General features: G+C 43.6%; 3 protein-coding genes across 15 annotated transcripts in view; 1 reads left to right on the forward strand and 2 right to left on the reverse strand.

Moving 5' to 3' along the window:
* Positions 1-16,592, reverse strand: part of TTLL5 (tubulin tyrosine ligase like 5) — a 280,483-nt gene extending 263,891 nt beyond the window's left edge. For 8 of the 12 annotated variants that reach the window (XR_008661655.1, XR_008661656.1, XM_055304066.1 and 5 more), the window contains exons 1-3: positions 8,053-8,240; positions 6,563-6,731; positions 1,470-1,576 (exon numbers count right to left, since the gene is read on the reverse strand). Coding sequence is in view for 10 of the 12 variants with exons in the window: in XM_055304066.1 (XP_055160041.1) it covers positions 1,470-1,576; positions 6,563-6,636 (181 nt within the window). In the remaining 2 variants the exon portion in view is untranslated. Of the gene's footprint in view, positions 1-1,469; positions 1,577-6,562; positions 6,732-8,052; positions 8,241-16,336 lie in introns of those variants that run through there. The other 4 variants (XM_055304062.1, XM_055304060.1, XM_055304068.1 and 1 more) reach the window with 2 other exon arrangements.
* Positions 8,370-17,569, forward strand: ERG28 (ergosterol biosynthesis 28 homolog). Of its 2 annotated transcripts, none has more exons than XM_055304071.1 (5): positions 8,370-8,748; positions 11,457-11,620; positions 13,772-13,866; positions 16,599-16,717; positions 16,846-17,569. In XM_055304071.1, exons 2-5 carry the CDS (start codon positions 11,488-11,490, stop codon positions 17,042-17,044), a joined length of 546 nt encoding a protein of 181 aa, XP_055160046.1. In that variant the 5' UTR covers positions 8,370-8,748; positions 11,457-11,487; the 3' UTR covers positions 17,045-17,569. The 2 variants fall into 2 exon arrangements, with proteins under 2 accessions (XP_055160046.1, XP_055160047.1); XM_055304072.1 differs by having other exon boundaries at positions 8,373-8,748; positions 13,772-13,862; positions 16,846-17,059.
* Positions 17,570-19,651: 2,082 nt separating this feature from the next.
* FLVCR2 (FLVCR heme transporter 2) overlaps positions 19,652-25,415 on the reverse strand; it is a 52,305-nt gene continuing 46,541 nt past the window's right edge. Inside the window, exons 9-10 of the mRNA XM_055304069.1 lie at positions 25,285-25,340; positions 19,652-21,387 (exon numbers count right to left, since the gene is read on the reverse strand). Of these exons, the coding sequence (XP_055160044.1) occupies positions 21,310-21,387; positions 25,285-25,340 (134 nt within the window). The 3' untranslated portion in view covers positions 19,652-21,309. The remainder of the gene's footprint in view (positions 21,388-25,284; positions 25,341-25,415) is intronic.

A 25,415-nucleotide genomic window follows, 5' to 3' on the forward strand; every position in this document is an offset into this window, starting at 1 on the left:
CAGGGATTATGACCTTGGGTTAGGCAATGATTCCTTAGATATGACACCCAAAGCATCTGCAACAAAATAAAAAATAAACTGCACAACATCAAAATGAAAAACGTTTGTTCATAAGAGAACACTATCAAGAGAGTGAAGAGACAAATCAGAGAACAGGAAAAAGAATCTGGAAATCATATATCTCATAAGGTCTAGTATCTAAAATGTATAAAGAACTCTTTTAACTCAACAACAAAAAGTCAAAAAAAATTTAAAAAAAAAAAGTCAAACCATCCGATTCAAAAATAGGCAAAGATGGGGTGCCTGGGTGGCTCAGTCAGTTAAGTGTCCAACTCTTGATCTCAGCTCAGGTCTTGCTCTCAGGATTATGAGTTCAAACCTCCATTCAAACTTTGAATAAATAGTTCTCTAAAGAAGAAAGAAGACATACAAACAGCCATGCAGCACATGAAAAGATGTTCAATGTCATTAGTCATTAGGGAAATGAACATCAAAACCACAATATCACTTCACACCAACTAGGTACAGCTATAATCTAAAGAACAGAAAATAACAAATGTCAGTGAGGATGTGAAGAAAATGGAACTTTCCTATATTGTTGGTGGGAATGTAGAATGGTGCAGTCACTATGGAATATCCTTTGGCAGTTCTTTAATAAGTTAAACATAGAATTACCATAAGACCCGGCAATTCCATTCCTAGGCATAGACCTGAAAATAGAACTGAAAGAACTGAAGAACTGAAAGAGGTGTTCAAACAAAGAACTGAAAATAGGTGTTCAAACAAAAGCTTGAATGTCAATTTTCAGAGCAGCACTACTCACAGGAGCCAAAAGATGGAAACAACTACCAATTTTGTTGTTTCAAATGATGAATGGATAAACAAAAGGAAAAGGAACGAAGTATTGATACATGCTACAACATGGATAAACCTTGAAAACATTATGCTAAATGAAAAAAGCCAGACACAAAAGACTACATATTCTATGACTGCATTTGTATGAAATATCCAGAATGGGCAAATCGATAGAAACAGAAAGATGAGCAATTACTAGGAGCTGGAATAAGGGGTCATAGGGTGTGACTGCTTAATGGATACACAGTTTACTTTAGGATAATGAAAACATTCTGGAACTACCAGTAGTGCAGGTTGTACAACACTGTGACTGTATAAATGCTACTGAAGTGTACACTCTCAAATAGTTAAAAAGGTACATTTTGTTTTGTGTCTTTTATCACAAAAAATAACAACACATGTACACATAATTCTGAAGAATGAATTCAAAGAAGGAAAGCAATTTAAGATGCAGCAAATTTAAGAAATTCCAAATAATTCTTAAGTATAAAAAAATCATGAGATTTTTCTCATGACCAAGGCCCTTTTCCTATTTACATGTGATATCAACTTCTGTAAGAAGAGGTTACTGGGGCCACGCCCAACCCTGCCACTGTCGGGGACGCCATACCTACCTCCAATTACACGAATATTGTTGTCCTTTGTCAGAATAGCCTCAGCATGGAACACCAAAACTGGAATTCTCCTACAGCCTCCAGTCCACATGATACAGGGATGATCCCTACACCCATAACAAAAGGCTTTTATTAGTTGACAGCTCAAAAATCTGAATTAATCACTGTGGTTTGCTGCTTAGCAACTTTCCTTCCTCCTGGAACAAGAATCCAAAATGTCCTATGGGAAACCATTCAGTTCCCATTCTTAGCCATGTGGTCTAGTTAAGATTAATTCCATCCCTGCTCCAGGGACAGGCTTTGAGAGGCCTCAGCCAATTGGGGCATCCCACCCTCCAGTTAGTGGATCAGGGACAAGCACATAAACCAACTAGAGCCCAGTGAGTATCAGAAGATATACTGTGAGACCCTCTGAGAAAGAGGTGCTTGCTGTGTCTCCTGCCTCTTCCCCTTGATGGTATAAGAGAATGAGGTATTTAAGTACAATCGTCATTTTGTGACCTTGAGAGGAAAGCCCCGAGCTATAGGTAAAGCAGGAAGTCAGTGGGAACCTTACTGGAAGAATTAGAAATATGACATCCTGAGAGGCAAATGCGGAGTTGCAGAATCAAGTCTTTCCTAAATATGAGTTAATAAATTCCCTTTATGGGGGACAGTTGGAAAGAAATCTTTAAAGTTTTTAAATTCCTTTTATTATTTAGGACAATTTATGTTTTAATCCTCAGCATACATAAAGAATGCAATATATAGCACTTACAATAATTTATGTACCCTTTTACACCCTACAGTCTCTTTTTAAGCCATTTTGATGACCCATCCTAAGAGTCTGAGCTAGGAAACCAAAATACAAGTGCTCCATTAAAACCCTGTATTTTAAAGCAAGCCTATACTAAATGGAACAATATTTTTCTCCAGAAAAAAATCTGACTTTAACCTCCTTCCCTATCTATCCTCAGGAAATCTGTTTAATCAATCTTAGACAGATGTTTATTTACTTACAGATTAGGAAATCTCCAACCTCCTTAGTGCCAGGGAGTCAGAAGAGAAAGAAATGACCTGAGTCTCTACTCTGTGCCAGGAATTAAAGTAAGAGCTTTCACCTGCTATCTCAATCTCCTTGCCCACACTATGAACTTTAAAAAAAAAAAAAAAGATACCTCAGAGAGGATAAGTGATTTGCTGAAGGCCATTACAGCTGGTAAAGTAAGGAAGAGGTATCTGAACCTAGGTGCCTACCTGTGCTTCGTCCACCCTTCCATCTCCCTAATCACAATTCAATGATGTTTTGTATACAGACCACCTTAAACCTAACCCTCTGGGAACCCTACACTAACCAATTCCTTAAATAGAGTAAGATCCATTTAGCCAAAATTTGGGCTGCTCTCAAAAACTCACATGACCACACCCCTTAAAAAAGGTCATACTACAAAGCTCAGGGCCAAGTCAGACCCTCCCAACCCAAGTTTCAATAGATCCCCGTTTTGAATGCACAGGCTGCCAGGCTACCAAACAGAACTGAGGCAGCCTTGAGACTTGGGATGAGCTGCCAAAGTGTTTTATTAGTGAGGAAAAGCAAAGAACACTGTGCCTAGTTCATTTCCTGTTTTCTAGAACTGGAATGTGAATGCTTACTGTTCCTGCTTTTTGACCTGGGTAATAGGGCCCATTTGTGAGAAAGGTATTTATCAAAGGCACTTTTTAGCAAGAAGGATTTTGTGTGTGTGTGGTTTGCTTGCTTTTTAATCTTAAACACCTGTAAAATGCAGGCATGAGGCCAGATGATTCCTAGGATCTCTTCCAACTGTAATTTTTCCACTATATTTCTAAGTTAGAGGACAGAGGAAAAAATAGGCAGCCTAAACTGCAAAGTCTTGGACAGAAACTCTGGAAATTAGCCAAAGTTCCTTGTCAATCTAGCACTAGCTATAAACTGGACCATGGTGCCTTCCTACTTACAAACAATGGATTACTGCTACAAGTTAAAATGCCTGACGAGGGTGAGGAACACAATAGACAGATACACGGCTGAGAAGAGCCAAGGCCCTAGCTATGCTATTTGTGGAAAGCCAAATCCCTGTCAGAGAAATCCTTCTACTTACAACCTATGAAAGATAAAAGAGGTGGTAGACACATTATGAATTCAGTGAGGCCAACTAAAATACGCTTAAAGTATATGGTATATTGTCATTAAAAGCATGCTCCCACCAGGTGGTGCTAAAGGCAAAAGATTCAAAATAGTGAGGAAAACTGAAAACTGGAACTTTAAATTTTCATTCATACCAGAAACTGGTATATACTAAGAAAACATGCTCTTATAGGCATGAAAAAACATAGGACTTGGATGCTTAATTACCGAAGTAGAACAGTTCAAGGTTCACTTCATTGAAAGTCTAACAACATTGTGGTTCTTAAGAAGCAATTCAGCTCAGGTCATGATTCTGGGGTCCTGAGACAGAGTCCTGCATCAGGCTCCCTAGAGGGAGCCTGCCTCTCCCTCTGCCTATGTTTCTACCTCTCTCTGTGTGTCTCATGAATAAATAAACTCTTAAAAAAAAAAAAAGAAAAAGAAGAAGCAATTTCATGCAGCACATATATTATTCACTCCTGGGATCTAGCCTACATACTCAAAGCTTCGAGGCCTAATTCATACCAATGCCCCTGCTGGAAATGCCTTCCCCACTTCCGTGCACTTGATCCCACTCTTAGGCAGAGGACATCTTGCCATCCCCATGGAGGCTTCCCCCAGCCTCAACAGCCCACAGTGATGTCTTGTCTCTGAACTCCTGTAGTACTCACTGTATAATCATTTGTTGTTGATCTTTTTTTCCCCCAATTATACATTCATGAGCTGCTATAAAGCTGGCTTTTATGATAGGAAATTGAAATTAAGGCCTGGAACGACTTGATACAAGGCTTCTTATATCAAGTCTTTCCACATCTATATATAAATTTATATTTCAGATCCCCTAGAAAAAGAGTCCCTTTAAATTTAGTATTGAAATAATGCCATGCAAAACAAGGATTGCCTGGATAGTTTCTAGTCCTAAAGTCCAGGACTGCCAGGCATTAACACTTTAATACAGCCTTGGGATCTGAGCAGATCTAGCAGATGTCCATAGATATACATCTTTAGATGATTTAAGGCCTTATAACTTCCAAAACTTTAAAAATGTAAGCATATTACTTCAAGTGTAAACAAGACTGACTTAAGATTCCTAATGTATATAATAAGTGTCTGGTAGACAGGACATGAGTTGATGGAACATTCACAATCAAAAGTCAACAGTAGGAGTCTGAAAGGAAGAAGAGCAAAAAAAATCTATGAATCTGGACTAGAATTACACCTGTATGTTCACTAACTTCTACTAGAAATTTAGCCATTTCTCAATTATGAATATAGGCAACAAAGCATTATCTGTATCTTTTGAGTCTGTCTGCATTATAGATTTTTTATATCATATTTCAGTTGTTGCACATATCTCAAAATATCATTTACATTTATCAATACTTCTAAGTTAGGCAGTTATTAAATGCCACTAGACTACCTATGGTCACAGTATTCCTCATCTGGTGTGATGAGGCTGGACAACGATTTGGCAGCTCTCCTCCCAAACAATCAGCTGCCAGATGGTACCCATCACAGTGGTGGTCCAGACACTATGATTCTTCCCAATATTCCCCACTTTTAAGTGCTAATCAAAGACTACCCCCACAGGGTCGGGGTGCCTGGGTGGTATAGTTGGTTGAGCATCTGACTCTTGGTTTCCACTAAAGTCGTGATCTCAGGATGGTGAGATCAAGCCCAACTCCGAAGAGCACTAATAAAAAATATTCATGAAGTAAAAGAATGATCCTGAAATTAGACTGATGCTCGCAAAAATCAAAAATTTCGTGAAATAGGGAAGAGGCAGCACACAGAAAGCAAAAAGTCACAAGAGGATAAAGTGACCAGACGGAATTATCCATTTAATTATCCTGAATAAGACTGACCCAAATATAATGTCAAAGCTCTATTATTTTCTATGACCTAACAGTGATGGAAGCCTTTCCCCAAAGCTAAATGAATGCTTCAATAATTTTTTCTAGTTACATTAAATAATGTAACCTTCTACTTTATAATAAGAAATCCACTTTAAATTCAATATTAAAGCTAGTAACAATACTGTCTTAACATTTGTATGGCACTTCATCATTTATAAAGCAACTTCATACATATCATTCTATTTGATCCTAACCATACCCCTACAAAACAGCCTGAGAGGTATTATCCCCACTTTTCAGGTTACATAGCACACATGTGTACCTAAGGGGATTCACAGAGAAGCTTAAAAACTAATCTTAATTTTAAGTCAGACTCTCTCTTTGTTCTGTGTCATGTAATAATGTTCAAAGAGGCAAAATAGCAGGTGCCTCAAAATCCAGGAAAACCAGGTCTGAATTTCAATCCATCACTCACACTCTCTGAACCCCTGAAAAAGTTCTTTGATCTGTGTGAAGCTGAGCTTACTAAAGTGGGAATAATAACATCCTCAGATTAAATGAGACACATCAGTTAAAGCCCTTACTGTCATCTATGCTAAATGATAAGCTGCACTTATTACCATCATTCATTTTTATTATTATGAGAATCCAGCAATCAAAAAACTAGAAGATCTCAGGAAAGCAATGTGGTCCAATGGCACACAGCACAGGTCATAGAATTCTAACGTACTGTCCCACAGTTATTCTGGTACATACTATTTTCTATCATTGTAAGGCTTTTGAGAAAATAAAACATCTCATAGATGTTGGAGACCTCCTTTGCTTTAATATCTATAAATTTAAAAATCTCCAATGTTAGGAGCTCCAGTCAAGAGTTCACAAATAGCAATATCTAGAGCGAAGATTCACTCATGAACCCAGAAACAGAACCTTATCTCATTTCAGATAGCCAATGGTGATCAACTCATAATATTTTGGTTTAGTTCGTGGCTAGAAAATAAAACCAGAGTCAGACTATGCCAAGGAAGAATGAGGTAAAAGAAGGTTTAAGTAAAAGAGAGTTATTTTCCACCCTAAAGGCAAAGGGTCAAGGCAGTCTTGCTCTTACTTACTCTTGGCTTACCACCTCCTCATCCTCTGAGGATGATGCTGTTTCCTCCAGGTCCCGGGCCATCACGACTGGCATTTCCTTTAGGGTTTGTCATGCAGTCAGCAGATGGGGGCCTCAGGGACCTTTCCTTGAAGATTCACTGGGTCAAACAATTTAGGTGGCACGGATTCCTGCAAGAAAGCCAAATGATGTGAAACATAATGCCATTTTCTACTTGGTGATTATTGCTATTGATCTTCCCCGCAACAAATATGAGTATTTACCTAAATGGTGTGCAACATCTAGAAGCTTACCTTCTATCACAGTGCCTCTCATATGCCACAAAAATCAAGGCTTTTTTCAAACATACTGTCTGTCCTTCATGTATTTAAAGAGCTGTTACTCAGTTTGAGCTTTTCAATTTTCTCATATATACTAAAACTAACAAAAATTAGCTTTTTAGGAAAGTCTGAGGTAGGTGGATGACTGCCCAAAAACAGACAGACCCCTTGCTGGAAAAACTTGCTTTTTTTTTTTTTTATTTTAAAAATAAAAACTCAAGATATACAATGCTTGAAAATATTTCTTTAGACTCTAGGACAAGCATACAGGTGAAATGCCCTCATACTTCACTAAAACAAATTTAACTACTAAACTATAAGATTAGTATATTCTCCTGAATCAAGGTCATAAATGGCTGAAAACAAAACAAAAACTGTCCTTCCAAACACTCTCAAAAATCATTCTCCATTACTGAAAATCACAAACTATGATTTGACTCCCAAATAGACCTTAAAAATTAGGATATTTCTAAGTTAAAATATTTTTTTCGCATCCGTAAAAAATACATGTTCGTTGTGTTTAAGGATGGGATTGAAATTACAGGTAAAGAAAATGAAAACGTTTCGATGCCCATAACCCTATTACTCCGACATAACCATGTGATGTCTATCTTTGCAGATCTCATTTTTCTATACATTCAAAATATGATAAAGATCGTCAACAAGACCAAAAAAAAAAAAAAACAAAAAACAAAAACCTGGCAATCCCGGTAACGATCCCTACAGATCCTCAGCGGAACGGGCAATATCTAACAACTTCAAAGAAGACGTCCTTCCGAGGATTCCCACCGGGATTTCTCGATCTTTCCCAAAGTGTCGGGAAGTCCTTTAGATTAAAGCACACGAAACCTCCAAGGGAGGAAGGGATGCCAAACCCGTTCCAGGCTGCCAGCCGAGCGGAGAAGACGGCGATCGGAAGAAGATTAAGGACACTCGCCCGAGGAGCGTCCCCGCCCTAAAGGGATCAGCCCCGCGGTCCCACCCCCCGCAGGTCCTCAGATGCTCCCCGCGGGAAGGGCAGCGGGGACTCCGCCGCGGCGATTCAGCCCAGCGCGCCCGGAAACCAACAGCTGCTCGCGGACCCCGAGAGGGAAGTGCAGCGGCCGGCGCCCGCCCAGACTCGGGAGCTCCCCTCCCTCGCGGAGCGGAGCGCGCCAGCGCAGGCGTTTACCTGGCTCATCTTCCCATGGCTCGGGGCCGGCCGGCCGGCGGGGACCGCGCTCGGCGCCTACCTCCCTCCTCCTTCCCCAGCCGGGCTCCCGGCCGCCGCCGACCGCTGCTTCCCCCGTTACTACAACAACCAACCAGCAACCGCCCGCTCGGAGCCACTGCGCAGGCGCCCGCCACCCCGCGCTTAAAAACGCTCGGCTTTGGGCGCGAAGGAATGTCGTCACTCGGCTTTGGGCGCGAAGGAATGTCGTCACCGCCGCGCCGCGCCGCGCCGCGCGGCGGGCGCAGAGCTTTGCTCTCAGCCAAAGTCTCGACTTCCTTTTTTTTTTTTTTTTTTTTTTTCCTTTTTCCCGCTCTTTCTCCCTCCACTAGCCTCCAGCGCCGGGGTTCTTGCGCCACGGTCAACCGGACGGCTCAGCGGCGCGAGCGGCGGTACCCAGGGCGAAGCTTGGGCATCGGCAACCACTGATTGGCAGTAAAAGGGTTCACGCCCCATCTCCTGCTCGAGCACACCCGGAGCCGCCAATCCGGGCGAGGACTGACGGCAACGACCCAATCCTGGAGCCGGGCTGTGGGCGGGGGCGAGGACAAATGGCTCAGGTGGGCTCCTCGCTCGTCGGACCTCTTGGAGCTTGGCCGCTGCTGCCGGGGCTCCCGCTGGTGCTGCCCGCTGCTGTGCTGGGGATCCCGTCACCAGGTACGGACAGCGTGGAGGAGAAGAGGGAGGGACGTGTTTGTGTGGCCTCTGACGGAAAGGATCCAGGGAGCCTGGAAAAATGGAGGCGAGACCAAGGGTTGGAGAGACCTTGAGACGGGGGAGCTGGGACTGTGAAGATGAAGAAGGGCTTGGTAGGCTGGACGAACCAATGAGCGGATGAGTGGACGAGCGGCTCCTCTGAGCCCAGGGCAAGGAACCTTCACTTTCTCATGGAATAACCCTTGAGATGGGTTTTTTGTTTTTTGTTTTTAAGCTCCATTTTGCAGATTTCTCACGCAGGGTCTCACAGCTACAAAATGATAGTTGGAAGGGTAGGAACCTCCCTCCTGACTAGTTTCAACACCACACCTTTCCTGGGACGGGCCAGGACAAAATTGGAGAACAGATGTTGGGTACTCTAAGAGGCTCTAAAGCTTTGGGGCAAATGGGGGTGAGGATTCTGGTAGAGCAGATCGGAAGAGTGCTCAGGCTCTGCCCTCATCAGCCATCTGTTAGGATTTCTACGTGCTTCCGTAAAATGGGCATAAGTTCTCTCAAAGAAGGGGGCTATCCATAAGGCGTTTCTGACCCTGGGAGGAGAAAGCCTGAGTCTCCTATTGAGAAATGGTGAGAAAATAAGAAGGATGGGGGGGGGGGTGTGTCTTGGCCCATGCCATGACCACTTCTGATCTCCAATAAAGCTCTGTTCTCTCTGGACTTCAACAAGATCCATTGTTGTCATCTACCACTCCCTGAGGGATTCCTGCTTCCTCCTCTAGAGCTCCTTTTTTTGTTTCTCTATTTTGTTTTCTTTTTAGTGCTTCACACTGTCTCATGCCATGGCTGACTTTAATATCGATTTCAGCTGATCATACTGAAACTTGTGCCAGAGTGACAAAGGAAGCCTGATGACTTATCACCACTTCAGGCCCAAGAAGTTAACCTTACAACTGTGGGGCAGTTGAACAGTACAGATGAACTGTGGGGAAAGCAAAAAACAACCAAAAAAAAAAAAAAAAAACCCTACAATGAAAATGAAAAGTAGTAGTTCTGTTCTCAAATTCTTTATCCACGAGTTTTATTTAAATCAAGTTGATTGAAATCATTGCTCCTCAAGGATTCGTGTAAGCTTTTTTTTTTAAACAAAAAGTACATAACGTAATTGGATTTTGTATACAACTTCAAGGCAGAAGCGTATATAGTATAGTCTTTGAGAATAGAAACTTCATCAAAATATTCTCAGTGAGGCAGTATTGCAATATAGAATCCAACAGCATAATTTGAATCTCAGCTTTGCCACGCATAAGCTGTGTAACTTCAAGCAAATCACTTAATCTCGGGGGATCCCTGGGTGGCGCAGCGGTTTGGCGCCTGCCTTTGGCCCAGGGCGCGATCCTGGAGACCTGGGATCGAGTCCCGCGTCGGGCTCCTGGTGCGTGGAGCCTGCTTCTCCCTCTGCCTGTGTCTCTGCCTCTCTCTCTCTCTGTGTGTGACTATCATAAATAAATAAAAATTTAAAAAAAAATCACTTAATCTCTCCGTGCCAACTCTGATCTGTCAAATGGAAATAGTAATAGTGTCTACCCACCTTGTTTAGGGATTAAATGAGATAATATATACATGGCATATACAAGTGCATGGTAACTGTTAGCTGTCATAATCTCTCTCTTTTTTTTTTTAAGATTTTATTCATTTATTAATGAGAGACATAGAGAGAGAGAGGCAGAGACACAGGCAGAGGGAGAAGCAGGCTCCATGCAGGGAGCCTGACGGGACTCGATCCCGGGTCTCCAAGATCACATCCCGGGCTGAAGGCGGCGCCAAACCGCTGGGCCACTGGGGCTGCCCTGTCATAATCTCTCTTGCAACCCAACACCAACATTATTGTTTCCTTCTCCATTCAATTTTCATGCTTGTTTTCAAGTCACAAAAGTTTAACTTTTATTTTGTTCTAGCTTATGGAGCATGAGTGACCTGAGAACCAGAGTAGAGAACACCTGAGAGTGTAAATATTGCCATCATTCCATAGATCCCACTCAAATGTATAAGGCTTTTCTGTGCTTAGAAGGGTCTGTCATCAATAGCTAGACGGATATGTTAGTAGATTTATCATTACCTTGCGCCACTTGCATTATAAGAATGACATAAAAAACTAGGCTAGGGGTTTAGATATTAAAGGACTGATTTCCAGCCAAGAGAAAACAGTTCTGATTTAGGCTACCATTGTGGAGAAGTTGCTTAGACAAAAATAAGTACTGTGCCACCTACTGCAAAGTATACTGTTGATTCACTGCTACTAGTATGAGTAAATATCAAGACCAGTTTCTCTTAGTGTCACACAAATCCATTTTATTACTTTATAGTAATATTTGTACACCTCCTTTTCGTTTGTTTCCTTTTTTTCTCCATTATTTTTGTCTGGCTTTACCATTTCCAGCCATTGCGTTATTTAGCCTTTTTTATTCTAGGTACAGGTTAGCACCCTTCGATATAGGGCAAATATCCAAAGGCAGTGAACTCACCCTGTGAAGTAAGAATAGTATGTTAAGATAACTGAGGGTGGATGGGCTTTAGAGACTTGGAAAGGAATTCGCAAAGTGATTGCCCAGATAACTTATGAGTGGGATGCAAGTTAACTACCCAAATCAAATAGCTTATGCTTGAAGTAGACTAACTGCTGTCTCCTGTTTTTTGCCTTTGTTCCCAAGGCAAAAAGCTTTCTCGGGTTGGAGGGAAGTCATGAGCCGTTTCTTGAATGTGTTACGAAGCTGGCTGGTTATGGTGTCCATCATAGCCATAGGGAACACGCTGCAGAGCTTCCGAGACCACACCTTCCTCTATGAAAAGCTCTACACTGGCAAGCCGGATCTTGGTAAGAAGTCAGAGAACTGCATCCTGTATGGGAGTGGCCTAACTGTGGTTCCCAGACCAGGCTATACTTGAGAACTACCTAAGAAATTTAAAAGCAAACACCACAGGTACCTATTTTCTCCTCCAAACTTATTTCCTGAAATGTCTACACCAAGTGGGGCCCCAAGTCTATTTTTTTGTAACCTCCCAGGTGATTCTGCTGCTGGCTAACTCGGGAAGCCACTGGAATAATAGACTGTCTGGATAGCACTTGGCCCTTTTTCCCCCGAGCTTGTCTCAATACCTTTTCATCCATGTTATACTGTCCTTTACATTTCACAGACAATACAAATGTATTACAAGGACAAGTGAGAAGATAGAGTTATTTGGTGACTCTGGGATGCCCCACTATAAAGCGATAAAAAAGCTTTTCATATGATCTCAGCCCTCTTCAGAAGCAAGGCTGTGCCATGGTTTATTCTATGTTGCAGATAGGGAGTTACCAATCCAAGCTCTTCCCAAACACTGAAGAGTCCCTGAGAAGATGTCCAAAATTCCTCTGAACTGGTCTCCCAAAGTGAAACTGAGAAGGCCTCTGCTGGCCTTACCCAGTATCCTGAGCCTCCCAGCTGAGAGTATTTTCACATTTCAGCTTGTGCTTCCTTGCACTGATGTGTGGGGTAGTGGTGTTTGAGCTGCAGCACCATTTCACGCAGCTGACAATTCTGTGTCACATTTATAGCTAACCCAGATTCGGGCTCTGACCTAGCTCATTTTTCTGTAACATCTCCATACAAAATGAATCTAAGTAGGCTAAGGCTCATTTTGAGCCAAGCTCAATAGGAGTAAAGTATCTGGAAAAGTTCCACTTTTCCCCCCCTCAAACACTGCCCTCTGCTGTGTAGATTCACAGGATTTTAGAGGTTATCTGACCTAGTCCTCTAGAATTTCACCTGATGCCTAAACTGGCTACAGATGATGAAATATTCCACTTTTGTGTGTCACTAACTACAGCTATTTCCCCAGCCTTTTCATCAGAAGAGCTGTCAAACTGGTTTGACATTATAAAGAATGTAGCCTTCTGGGGCCAACCACTAGATATTTGCTTGCATATGAAATTTTTTCTCACCTTACTACCATCTAAAGATCTTCAGGGTTGTGAAATTGGTATCACTCTCTGGTTTTCCAAAGGATGGAAAATCTTTAAAGCCCAAGTAAACATTCATAAGCCTTTCAGTCATCAGTCTTACCCTTGAAATTTCTCTTGCTCAATAGACCAGTAAAGGAAGTATCTTTGCTTTCACAGTTTTGCCTTTCCTGGCCACAGGATGCCTTAGATTGTACAATACAATCACCCAGGGAGAGAGTATTTTTAGAAAATGCGTATTTCCAGGGCCTACCTCCAGCGAGTATGATTTAATTGGTCTGGTACCCAGGTCTTGGTAATTTCATAAAACGTCTTTAGTTGCCTCTAATAAACACCCAGGGTCTAGGACCACTGTTAAGGTAGACTGTGATCAGTACTCACAGGACAAGATACTTACTAAGAACAGAGTACCAGAACAAAGTCACCAAGAGCAAGGTGGCCTCAGCAAACACCAAAGAAGCAATGCTTTGTTCCAGTACCAAATGCACAGGAAGCCTGCCCAGTTTAAGCTTTGTTCAAATAACATAGATCTGGATTCTGAAGAAGAGTTCAGTCTCTTCCACACCAGATTGAGCATTTAGATAGGTCTCAGGATTTTCAAGTTCTCTCCTGCATCAGCCTTGAAAGTTGACTGACCTAGGCATCTTACATTAATGCACCACTGTATGCAACATTCCCCCAAACCTGTCCCAATCCAGACTTGCTGAACTTCACCCACACCAGAGTGGCTTCCAGGACAGAGGTATAAACTGCTACATTCAGGAGTTATTACCTAAGTAGACTCTGGGTTTCTACTCTTGAAACTGCCCCCACCCAACTCTAGACATTTGAAGAGGAGCTGAACAGTTCTCATTCTTGAATTCCTTCCATTCCTACTAGTTCCCATATATAGTACCAGAGCCTCCCCTCTGCCCAGCCAGAGTTTTCAGCCTGAGCAGTCTGCCTCTCATGAACCACCAGTGAAGTAAAGGAGTTTGGAGGGAATCCTAATTCTCTCCTCTCAACACTCTTTTCTCTGCTGTATAGTGAATGGCCTCCAAGCTCGGACTTTTGGGATCTGGACACTGCTGTCATCAGTGATTCGCTGCCTCTGCGCCATCGACATCCACAACAAGACGTATGTAAGGGAAGGAAAAGACTTAGCATCCTTTTGTTGGAAATCAGGTGCTAGGCATACCCAGTGTGGTCCTCCCCCGGGAGGCTTGTTCATATTCATGCATTAGCCTATAGAATATGGATAATAAAAGGTTAGTAGGTCCTATTCTTTCGAGGCCTATAATAAAAAGAATAAGAATAAGTAATAGGCCTAACAGGTTTAAAGTTTGAAAATTCTTTAGAAGTGAATAGCAACTGGCAGTGTCATGATCCAGCAGCCTGCATCATACCCCTCTACTTCTTTACTAAAGAATCAGCCTTTCTTCTACTAAAGAAATAGAATAGTGTGCTCTTTTTAGAGCAGCCACCCACATATACCTTATTCTCACATTCCTCCTTAAGAAGTAGGAATGAACAGAAATCACAATCCATGAAAAAAGGAACCCACAAGTAAACCACCATAAGCTTATGCAGAGTCAGTAGGTGAGAGTGAAAGGGAACCCAGGATTTCTATATTCTGCTTTTCTAGGGTACTCAGACTAGTGTGGAACATTTGCAGAGCCTCTTGTCTTCATGCTATAACTGGTGCTGGCCACTGGAGGGGGCTCGAACTCTTTCCAACTGTCCTCACCACAGTCAAAGCGGAAAGTTTGCTCAAGTCAGTGGCTAAGGCCACTAAAATGTCAACTTCACACTAAAATATTTTTCTGTCGTATCTAAACTTTCAGCATTTGGGAAAAGAGGTAATGATATTTACTGAGCACTTCTGATTATGCCAGGAGCTTTCATCTACATGACCTTGATTAAGTCTCCTAGCCACCCTTGGAGGTAATGATTTTCATTCCTGAGTTTGCAGGTCTACATGTTAGAGGCCCAATTAATTTGAACTAAGGAAGACAGACTTAAGTGGGATTTGAAGCAGGGCTATTAACCCTGTGATCTCTCCAACTTCTTAAATTATTCTTTGAATTTGAAACTCTGGTTTGACTTGTGCTAGATTGAAATGTATTTTTGGAAGCAGTATGGTTTAGTGAAGCAGCCTAAGGCCCAAGAACGAAAACAAGAAAATGGGCTCTTGTCTCAGTCCTGATAGTAACTATTTTTGTAGCTGCAAGTTCATTATACGGTTGACCCTTGAACAACATGGGAGTCAGGAGCACTGGCTCCCCACAGTTGAAAATCCGCATATAACTTTTGACTCCCCCAGAACTTAACTACTAATGACCTACTGCTGACCAGAAGCCTTACCAATAAGAATGTCAATCAAGACATATTTTGTATGTTGTATGTGTTATATAATGTATTCTTACAATAAAGTGAGCTATAGGAAAGAAAACATTATTAAGAAAATCATAAGGGAAAAAAAATCATAAGGAAGAGAAAATACATTTACAGTACTGTACTGTATTTATCTTTTAAAATCCATCTATAAGTGGACCCATGCTGTTCAAGGATCAGCTGTTCACCTTCTCTGCATCTTGGTATCTTTATGTATAAAATGAACTAGTTTATCTGTTCTACCCTACCCCTCTGGGTGCCTGGGAGGGAGTGAGAATTAAATAATCCTTTGAAAGACTTTTACTATGATAAATTGATGATAGGCGTATCTTTCATTTGCTGTGCTTTTGGAATAAGACTTCTCTTCTTATCACCCATTCATTTCCCCTTCTCCCAACGCAGGATAGCCACAAATGCTGGCTTCTGTTTGTTGCCTTTTTCACCCTGGGACTTTGGTATGGACTTTGGCCCATATTCTTTTGATGTACACTCTATTTCCTCCTAATCCAGAAATTCAAAAACACCCATACATTCATATTAACATAAATGTATAAAAAATGCACAGGAATGATAAAAATCAAATTTAACATATCAGTTCCTTCTAGGGAGGCAGGGGAATGGGATCTAGGGGGAATAAGGATACATAGAACGCTTTAACTGCTATCTGTAATACTTTATTTCTTAGAAAAAAGAATCTGAAGCAAAAATGTCGAAACATGATGGAACAGGGTGTTGGTTGCATACGGGTTAATTATAGTATTCTATGATCAACAATTTTTGTACGTTTGAAATATTTCCTAATTCTAAAAATTTCATAGTTAGAAAAAAAGATCTCCAATCCACTGGTCAGTCATCCTATAACCTATCTCTTCTCCACCTCTTAATCAGAAGTAAGGAATACATTCTTGGTCCGTGAGGTTACCACTGTGTTCTCCAACTGATCATTGTCCTAGGCTAAAACACAAAGTAACCAGCCCCCATGGCAAGAGCATCTAAAAACCCCAGAGAGGTCCTCGCTGCTCATGCCGCATTCAGGCCCTTCATTCTTAGGCATCCATCATATGAGCACTGATCAGCCACTGGCTGAACAGCTACCAGGTGGGCTTGGACTACAGAGCCAAGCCACTTGGAGTAAGTAGATTGATCCAGAAACGGCCTCTACTGCTAGGATGGCCATAACCCAGACTCTGCTTTGCTGGGGCTGGCTTCACCACCTACCTTGCTGTGACTTGGAGATCCACTTTGGATGCCTGGACTGTTCTCCTCTCAGTCGAGCAGCTGAAACCTTCGATTTTGCCCTAAGTAAAGGGTAAATCGATGTGTTCGAGCAGATGGGTCTTTCTCAGGCCCAAGTCTCCTTTTCCTTTAGCCATAGCCACATGGTGGGTTGGTATTCATGTGTGTGTGGAATCTGACCACTGCTTTTCCTCTGCACTGAATGAGCGGGACTTCGTTCCCATTCGTGTCTGCTCCCCTGTAGGCTGTACCACATCACACTCTGGACCTTCCTCCTCGCCCTGGGGCACTTCCTCTCCGAGCTGTTTGTCTTTGGGACTGCAGCTCCCACGATTGGCGTCCTGGCACCCCTGATGGTGGCAAGTAAGCATCCAACTCCCCCAGACCTCCCATGGGAACTGCACCCTAGGGCCGGGGCAGGAGAGCAGACATACAAGAGTGTGAGAAAGCTCTGTGCCTCTGTCAGCTTCCAATCTTTTCTCTTATTTAAGGTTTCTCAATCCTGGGTATGCTAGTTGGGCTCTGGTACCTAGAAGTAGAGCCAGCCTCCGGACAGAAGAAGAGAAACTGAGGCCAGCGTCACCACCTCCGAGATTTCGTCTTCTACCGTTACTGTCCCCTTCCTTCATCTTCCCTCCTCTTTCATTTCTTCTTTTCTGTACCATCCTGAGCCCCCTTACCCACTGCTAGCCTTTTAGGTTTGGGGTTTTTCTTACATTTAAAAATCTGTAAGATACAACCTTCATACAGAAAAGTATATAACATATACGTACAATTGAAAGAATCATTTTAAAGTGAATACCCTATACCTTCACCCAGAAACCCAGTGTGTGCCCTTCCCCCACTGACAGCCTCTTCCAGGCTCCCTTTCCCAGCCCTCAGCTTCTTCCCTTTTCTTTTCATCCCTTCATCTGACTTATATGGTGGGAACATGTGAACTATGAAACTTACAGCTGCTGCATCACCCAGGGCAGCTGCCACCAAGGGCTGCTTCAGGAGGTCACCCTTCCAGGTTGGGCTCCTCTCTGCTACTGGACCCAAGACTCTGAACCATCTGAGGAACAGGCAATTCTAAGAAGGGCTCCCCTGTGAGTAAGCATGGCTCATATGCTTGTGTCTACAAGTGGATCAGGGTTGGAAGAGTCTGGGCTGTTTTTAGACCTTCTGGTCAGCTGTATTTGTGTAACAAATTTTGTAATAAATAGAAAAACCCTCTGCTCGGATCAGTCCTTGTACTTTGACCTCCCCCAAGCCAAGAGCACTCCTTCCCTTCTCTGAGCCGTAGCATAGGATAATCACAGCTTTTTGCTGATCAAGTATACCGTAATGAGTAGGACAGCTCAAGGACCCAGGAATGGCTGACTGCCTCTGGCCCTTCTTGTCACTTGTTCATTTCTCCTGAAGTCCAACCTGTCTCTCCTTCCCCACCTTCAAGATTCTGAGTTCACAACTGAACAGTCAGGAGCTTTTTCTTGTTTTCTTCCTAAGGAAGAAAGAAATTCTTGACAAAGCAAAGGCAGAAAACAGCACAGAAGAAACAGCTGCCTGACCATGGAAAGGAGAATGAATCCCCAAGATAAAGGACTGGAGCAGATAGTTGCCCACCAAAGACAACTCTGAGGGGCTCCTTACTGGCTGGGCCCACACACAGTGTGTAGACCCAGGAACCCATTCATTATTTCCACCAAGTATTTATTGAACATTTAACTCCCTGCCAGACACTTGGGAAAGAGAAATGACAACCCAGGCAATGTCCTTGTTCCTGTGGCCCTAACACTGTAATCAAGGAAACAGCAGAGCAGCCCGTGAAAGAACAACTTCAGACAATAAGAACTCCGGAAAACAGGGTATTATGATCAAGAAGGTAGGGGGTGGATGATTTTTATTTAGATTATCAGCAAAGGCCTCCCTGAGGAGGTAGGAGTGAGCTGAGCCTTGAATGCCCAGGCCTCAGGTGTCTTCATATGTGAGGCAGTCATTTAGGGTTGAGGGAGCAGCATCTAGAAGGCAGGAGCCAACTTGTTCAAGGACTATGCTTCACACAGTGAAGTTAGGAAGTGAGAGGTAAGAGGTCAGGAAAGGAGGCAGGGGACCTGCAAGGGCACGACCCGAAGCTTGAAGTTGGGGATACTGAAGTGCATTTGGAAATTCTCTATGAGTTAAGGTTCTTTAGGTAAAAGAAACAAAATCATCTTAAACTAGCTTTAACAATAAAGATAACAGTGGCTCACAAAACTGAAAAACTAGGGGGATTAGAGGCTCCAGGAATGATTGGATCAGGACCCAGCTCTGCCTTCCCATGTTGGCTTCATCCTCAGGCAGGATTCCTTTACGGTGCCAAAAGTGGTTGCCGCAATACCTGCCAGACACCCGCACAACACTACATCTAGAAAAATAGCTCAGTGGTACTGATTCTCCCTCGCTCACCAACTCTTGTCAGGAGGTAGTAAGAAAAGCAGTAGTAAGAAAAACTACAGAGTTTAGCATGTGAGTATCGAGCCACATGGAGCCCACCTAAGAAAGTGAATAAAAGCACACATGATTTGGATTTGGATCCTCTAAGCACATGTTATAGAAATGGAATTCCAGAAAAGCAAAGCTAAGACCCAAAGGATCTAAAGAGATGACTTAGAGTAGAAGATGTTATGAGTATTCTGTTTCTTTAATAGCCAGGCTGGCTTCCTTTCAAGATGATTTAAAGTAGAATCTGTAAGGTCTCTCTCCAGCTAAGAACTACTGACAGATAATGGTGCCAGAATACCACAGGCACAGTGCATTTTCTAGGATAGAAATCTGGTAGCAGCTGCATGTCCAAGCAACATCAGGTAAACCACAACTGGGAAGGGAGAAGTGGCAGTGGGTAGGACAGCTCAGAAGAAATGGTAACAGAATGGCCAATGCCGAAAGCATGGACTCTGGCCAGGCAGGACGGTGCAGTCATAGAACAAAGTCATAGCCACACTTTGAGGCTGAGCCAGAAACAACAGCGGGCTCTCTTATGAGCGGTCACCCTGGGTGGACTGTGTGCGTGTGTACATAGCACAAAAGGCAGACAGGGTCACATGCTGGGTGGGGAGTTGCAAAGCACCACATAGGCCAATGTTCACTTTTACAGCCTTGTCTTTAAAGTGTAGCCTATTGGGATGGTAACATCTGTGTAAACAGAGGACCCGCCTCTGCAGCAGGCCACAGAAGCTGCTCCACTGGCCCCAGTCCCCTCCTGCACCGTCGTCCCAGGCCCCAGAAATGAGTGAGAATCTCAGGACTGCCCCAAGAGACAACTCTGCCCCCACCTAATGACAAGACCACTTGGAGAATCTTTTATTGTCTTAAAACATCTGGTATTACAAATAGAAAATACAAATTATGTTTATAAAGGAATGAATAATCTGGTAAACATTTTGTTAAAAAGTTTTAAGGAGCTGAAGAGTAAACACCTTTCTCCTTACCAGAAAGTAAGGCATGCTTTGTCTCCACCTCTCTTCTACTCCCCACTCAATCCCTCCACCAAGTGTGAACTTCTATTACATACAGAACATATTAAATGTCTGTGCGCACGTGTGCATGCGCGCACACACACACACACACACACACACACACACGCCTCCCCTCAGGCAGTGGTCCAAGCACCCTGGCTCTGCTGCCAAATGCCAAGCCTGGGCAGTGGTCACAGCCAAACAGCACCATGGTCATGATCACAGCTGCTCAATCCACAGGATAAATTACTAAAATGTCTTATTTTCAGGGAACACTACCCCAGCACGTGAGTAGAACCAGACAGCAGGCCAGACAAGACAGGAGGTCACCCTGAGTTGTTTAAAGGGAATCCCTTTAAGTTTACAATATCTGTTAAAAGATCATTGCTGGAAGGGGATGGGGAGAGGGGGGATGAGGAGATGCAAATACTATCCCCTCCGGAGGCAGGATGCACATGATTCAAGTAGACTCAATTCCCATTTCAAGGGCCACCTTTCCTTCTGCTCCTTTCCTCTTATCTCAGAAGCATCTGTGAATTTCTCAGGGTAGAATGAAACAAGGTTAGTTTTTAGTAAAGTTTACAGGACAAAAAAAAAAAGGTTACAGGACATTGGCAGGGATTTCCCTCCCTTTGAAGAAAGCAAGCACTAAGGCCAATGGCAGAGTTTCTCAGGGCAGTATCCACGTGAAGGCATCAGGTGACTATGACATGCACAGAAGTCCCTGGGCAGAGATTTTGCAGAAAAGAACTTTCCCATCCCCAAATCAAGCTACCAAATTCGGACCTTCCCAAGTGCCCTCACACACCTACGTAGTTCACTCTCCCAAGTGGATTTCTCCTTCACGGCCACATCAAAGTCTCTGTCAAGTTTATTGATGTTTGGTTTGATCAGCTCTTAGGAAAGGGTTTGGAAACAGACCCCAACCTTAGGGCAGGAGAAGCGAGGCCGAGTCCTGATGGGTTGGTTCTGATGCAGGGTTTCCTGATGGTGCTTTTCCACCCACAGAACATAAGCAGCCAGTATGGATGACCCCCAAATCACCCTCATCCAGAGTAGCTGCCTCTCCTTAGAACTGGGCTTCTAAGGGTCTTAGATACTAGAAAAAGTTAATATCCTGAATAGGCTTTCTTTCCATGATAATTTTGCAGGCTCTCTCCTTGCAGGATCGAGGTGAAGGGGGAAGACATGGTACCACCATTCTCCAGCAGCCTCTCCCCACACCAGCTCCCGCAACCTACAAGGGGGAGGGGGCGGGTATCGAGTGTGCATTTGGTGAAAGGTGCCATCCTCCCAAAATAGACCATGCAAGCTCTTGAGTGGGTTCCAGAAGGCAGAGGCACTGCCGTCCAAGCCACAAATATTCCAGCCGGATCCCTCCCAAAGCTGCTCCAGTGAAGACGTGTGCGGGCAGTGAGCGCTGAAGGAAGAGGCCGGGAGTGCTTTCCATGGTCCCTGAGTCACCACCACCTTTTGCTCTCAGAGATTCTCAGACACAGTGGTGGGTGCTTTGCTGGTATTACTCTCTTCCTCCTCCTCTTCCTCTTCCTGGAGTTTCTGCAAGGCAAAACAAGCAGGCAGCCCTCTGGGTGAAGAGGTGAGGTACTCCACCCCGGGTTCGGACAGCTGCCTGTCCGTGACTATAATCAATGGGAAAATCAAGAGCCACAGACCACTCAGCAGCCCCAAGAGCAAATGAAGGGAAGTAGCAAAGCAGCAACCAGCCTCTGCCAGTGTGCCCTTTAAACACATTCACACTATCACAGCATCAGAGAAAAGCCAGAAAGTCCAGCTCTATATGACACCACGGCCACCCCAAACCACCTCGCTCCAAGTGCCACTATTTAGGCTCCCTCTCGGGACTGAAACAGAAACAGAGCCCACTCTCCCTCCCCATTCATTATGACAGCCTAAAAATTACCTGGACTGACCATCAAGTAGCTATCCAAAGTGCCAGGTCTACAACTTCCCCAGAATTTCTGACTACCTGCCTTTGGAGGCAGCCCCCAGGATGATGAATATTATTATAGTGTGTGTGGAATGGATGCCACAAAGAGGATTTTTATAAAGGCAAGATGCATATGAACACAGTGGCTAAAAATATGTATATATACTTTATGCCTAGAGGAGAAGACTTTGGGTCAGTTCGGCTTTGACTTTCTCAGGGAAAGATGGCCCAGGATTAGAAGGGTCCTCTGAGTCACACTTGTTTAGGCGGGTCTAGAATTAAATATGGCCTCGAAATGATCCTGTGGGGGCCCCTAGGTGTATGCTGTGCTTTGCTCCTTACCTCAAGCACTCATCTAGTTAGCGGGAAGGCCTTGGCATTGTACTGCTCCATCACCACTTGAGAGCTAAAGGAACATCTACGGACCCATGCCTACTGGACAAATGGTGCTTCTCCCCCACCAACTGTCTCAGGGCTAGTCCACGGCAGTACAACAGCTGTAGAAACCCAACCTGCCCATTCTCATTCTTGTCAGTGTGTTGGCACCAGGTCAGCCTCAGCCATGAGTAGCCTTCATTCAGTCCACGAGCAGCCTGCTTAAGTCAATCAGGCAGCCTCTCTCTTCTTGCTGACACACATGTGCACGCACATGCCCCCTCTACACACACCGGCCCCCCTCCAAAGCCATCACCTTGAAAGCATAACCAGAAACACAGATTAGTGAGGGCAGAAGTACATCCACTGTCTGGCCAAGAAACACCAACTGGAAGAAAAATGGAACCCCAAACAAGATTTTCAGCATCTAGATTAGTCATTAAAGCCAAGCTAAACATTCTGTTTCTTTTTACCAAAATGATACAAATCATTTTGAACGATTTCAATCACTAATTCAAAAGATCAGCTCTGGCCACATCTATTGGGGGCCCTGTCTTCACCTAGCTCTGAGAATGAATTTATGTGCCAGTGGCCAGGCCTCGATGCTGACTGCCATGGGATGTGTGGAGGGATGCTCTGTGACAGCCCTGGCTCCAGTGGAGGGATGCTCCATGACAGCCCTGGCTTCCCTGGTGTCAGCCCACCAGGATCCTGACCTTCCCACAACAATAAGCCTCCCCAGCTGCAAGTGAGGTTCGAAGACACACGGTGAGTGGTCTGGGGACACAGACTGTGGAGCACCATCCCCGGATTTGTCTCCTGCTGCTACTCCATGCTATTTCCAACACTCCATACAGAAGATGACTGAGCCAACAACTCCAACCTTGATTAATAAGTCTTTTCCCTGTGCACCAAGATACGGCTGCAGGAATAGTGAAATATTGGAACAACCTAAATATTAAACAAGAGGAAATGGACATACATATATGTAGATCCAAGGTAGTAGAATGACTGTGGAAAGGTTGTCAAACTACTGTTAAGTAAACAAACTGATTAGGAACCCCACCTGCTCCAGGAGACCCATAGAAAAGAGCCCTGAACTATGGGCTACAATGTTACTAGGTTATCTCCAGGTGCCTGGATTATAGATGACCTTTTCTTTCTTCCTGTTTGCCTATATCTGCCAACATAAACACAGATTACAAAGTAAACAGCAAAATCTTATACCCCTTGACACAATTTGTCACATTGCAAATTGAAACCTCCTCACAAGAAACCACTCCTGTTCCATTACGGGTACCTTTTTCTCAAGTTCACTAGATGTTCCAAACCATTGTTTCCTTGTACATGGCCCAGGTGAGAGCCCATCACCATGGCGCTAATGCCATGGTCCTCACACCAGTCTAAAGGATAGCATTTCTGCTCCAAGGCTTTCCCTGTCTCCCTGCTGAATTTCCTGTGCCAGGTTCCTCCCTCCACATGCTACCTGGGGCAGCCTGACAACTCCAGAGTATGATATCAGAAGACAAATAATAAACTAAAGCTTATCATCTGTCTCCCAACATGTGTCCTTATGATAGTAAATATACTCTTTCAGATACCGTTTTGCCTTAGAAAATTGGCAAAGTTCTCCAAAACAATAAATCCTCAGGGTTGGCACTCCTCCACTGCTACAGCAATATAAATTGATAGGATTGATAATACCTTTCTAGACAACAGTTTAGCAATACATATCAAGATCTTAAAAATATGCATGACCGCTGATCCATTTCTCAAGGAAATACTGTGCTTGAGAACATGCACAAAGATTCAGCTTCTAGGACATTAATCAATATTGTTTATAATGATTGAAAACAACCTTAATGCCCTGCCATAATTAGAAGTATGCTGTAAAAGAATAATGACCTGATAAGGTGTTCACAACAAGTAAAAAAAAGGAGATAGAAGATTTCCATTTTCATTTTAAAAATATTTACCTATCCATATGTAAGTATATATGGATATATATATATATGCGTGCATATTGTATTATATATAGACACATAGTAATTGCAAAAAAAACAGTTTCATCTGCAGGTGATGATGTTACAGGATGATTTTTAAATTTCGTATACTTTTCTGTATAAAATGTAAAAAATATACTTTTTAGTTTTCCTACAAAGAACCCGTGTTACCTCTATAACAGATTTGGGTGGTTTGTTTGTTTGTTTTTTAAGTAATATCCCACTTTTCCTCCTCAGATTTGAAATTGCTTTCATCCTGGCTCAGATTTAATACCTAATATGTTGGTTAAAATACTTCCCAGCTGGCACATCTGGGTGGCTCAAGCTCAGCAGTTGAACGTCTTGCCTTTGGCTCAGGGTGTGATTCGGGAGTCCCAGGATTGGAGTCCCGGCATCGAGTCCCACATCGGGCCCCTGCATGGAGCCTGCTTCTCCCTCTGTGTCTCTGCCTCTCTCTCTCTCTCTCTCTCTCTCTCTCTGTCTCTGTCTCTGTCTCTATCTATCTCTCATTAATAAATAAATAAAATCTTAAAAAAAAATACTTCCCAGTTGATGAGAGCAGATAGGGAAACCCTCTTCCGTTCTAAATCATACTCCTGGTCCTCCCCCTTCTACCACCATCAGCTCCTACTCCCTGACTTGCACTTTTAAAGACTTAATAGAAATGCACTGGCCCCATCCCTCCATCCCCATGGTACTGCCTAAGGGACTGTAACATGCCCAGGAGAGCCACTGCCTTGTGGCCAGCACCACTGTAGTCAAGGTAGGCTCCCACCTTTCCAGCCACTGACCCCAAGCTGAGAGCAGTGGAACCAGGGTCTCAGGACTTGTCTCAGGATCCAAGGAGTGGGTGCTGCTCAGTAGACTGTGACAACAGTGATGTACTCTGGGGACCACAGCCAGGAGAAGGGAAGGAAGCAGAAAGAGTCCAGGAAAGAGCAGCACAAAAGCCATGCTGAACACCCACCAAGGAAATGCTTGGGTGCCATGTTTATGCGAGTGGAGCTGGTCTCCCAGCCTCCAGAGAACCAGTCCACTCTGGGAGCCCCCTGGGCCCACCCATGCTGCCACATCCTCAAACAAAGCCTGGGACCCAGCTCTCAGCCCAGCAAGCTTCCACATACTCACATTCTCAGGAGTTTCTTTGTTTGCTTTCTGCCTCCGAAGATCTGCCCTAATGAATGCTGAGGTCAAGAGATTGAGAAAGAACAACAAAGACAGAATCAATAAGCAGATCGATGTTCAAGCTCACCCAAGAG

Source organism: Nyctereutes procyonoides, unplaced genomic scaffold (assembly GCF_905146905.1).
Source record: "Nyctereutes procyonoides isolate TBG_1078 unplaced genomic scaffold, NYPRO_anot_genome, whole genome shotgun sequence".
In the NCBI taxonomy this organism is placed as follows: domain Eukaryota; kingdom Metazoa; phylum Chordata; class Mammalia; order Carnivora; family Canidae; genus Nyctereutes; species Nyctereutes procyonoides.

Excerpts from the sequence above, each read along its gene's own strand:
- ERG28 (XM_055304071.1), top strand. The coding sequence starts at position 11,488 with ATGAGCCGTTTCTTGAATGTGTTACGAAGCTGGCTGGTTATGGTGTCC. Across the intron at positions 11,621-13,771 it reads CACTGGCAAGCCGGATCTTG|TGAATGGCCTCCAAGCTCGG; the intron begins GTAAGAAGTCAG and ends TCTGCTGTATAG. Across the intron at positions 16,718-16,845 it reads GGCACCCCTGATGGTGGCAA|GTTTCTCAATCCTGGGTATG; the intron begins GTAAGCATCCAA and ends CTCTTATTTAAG.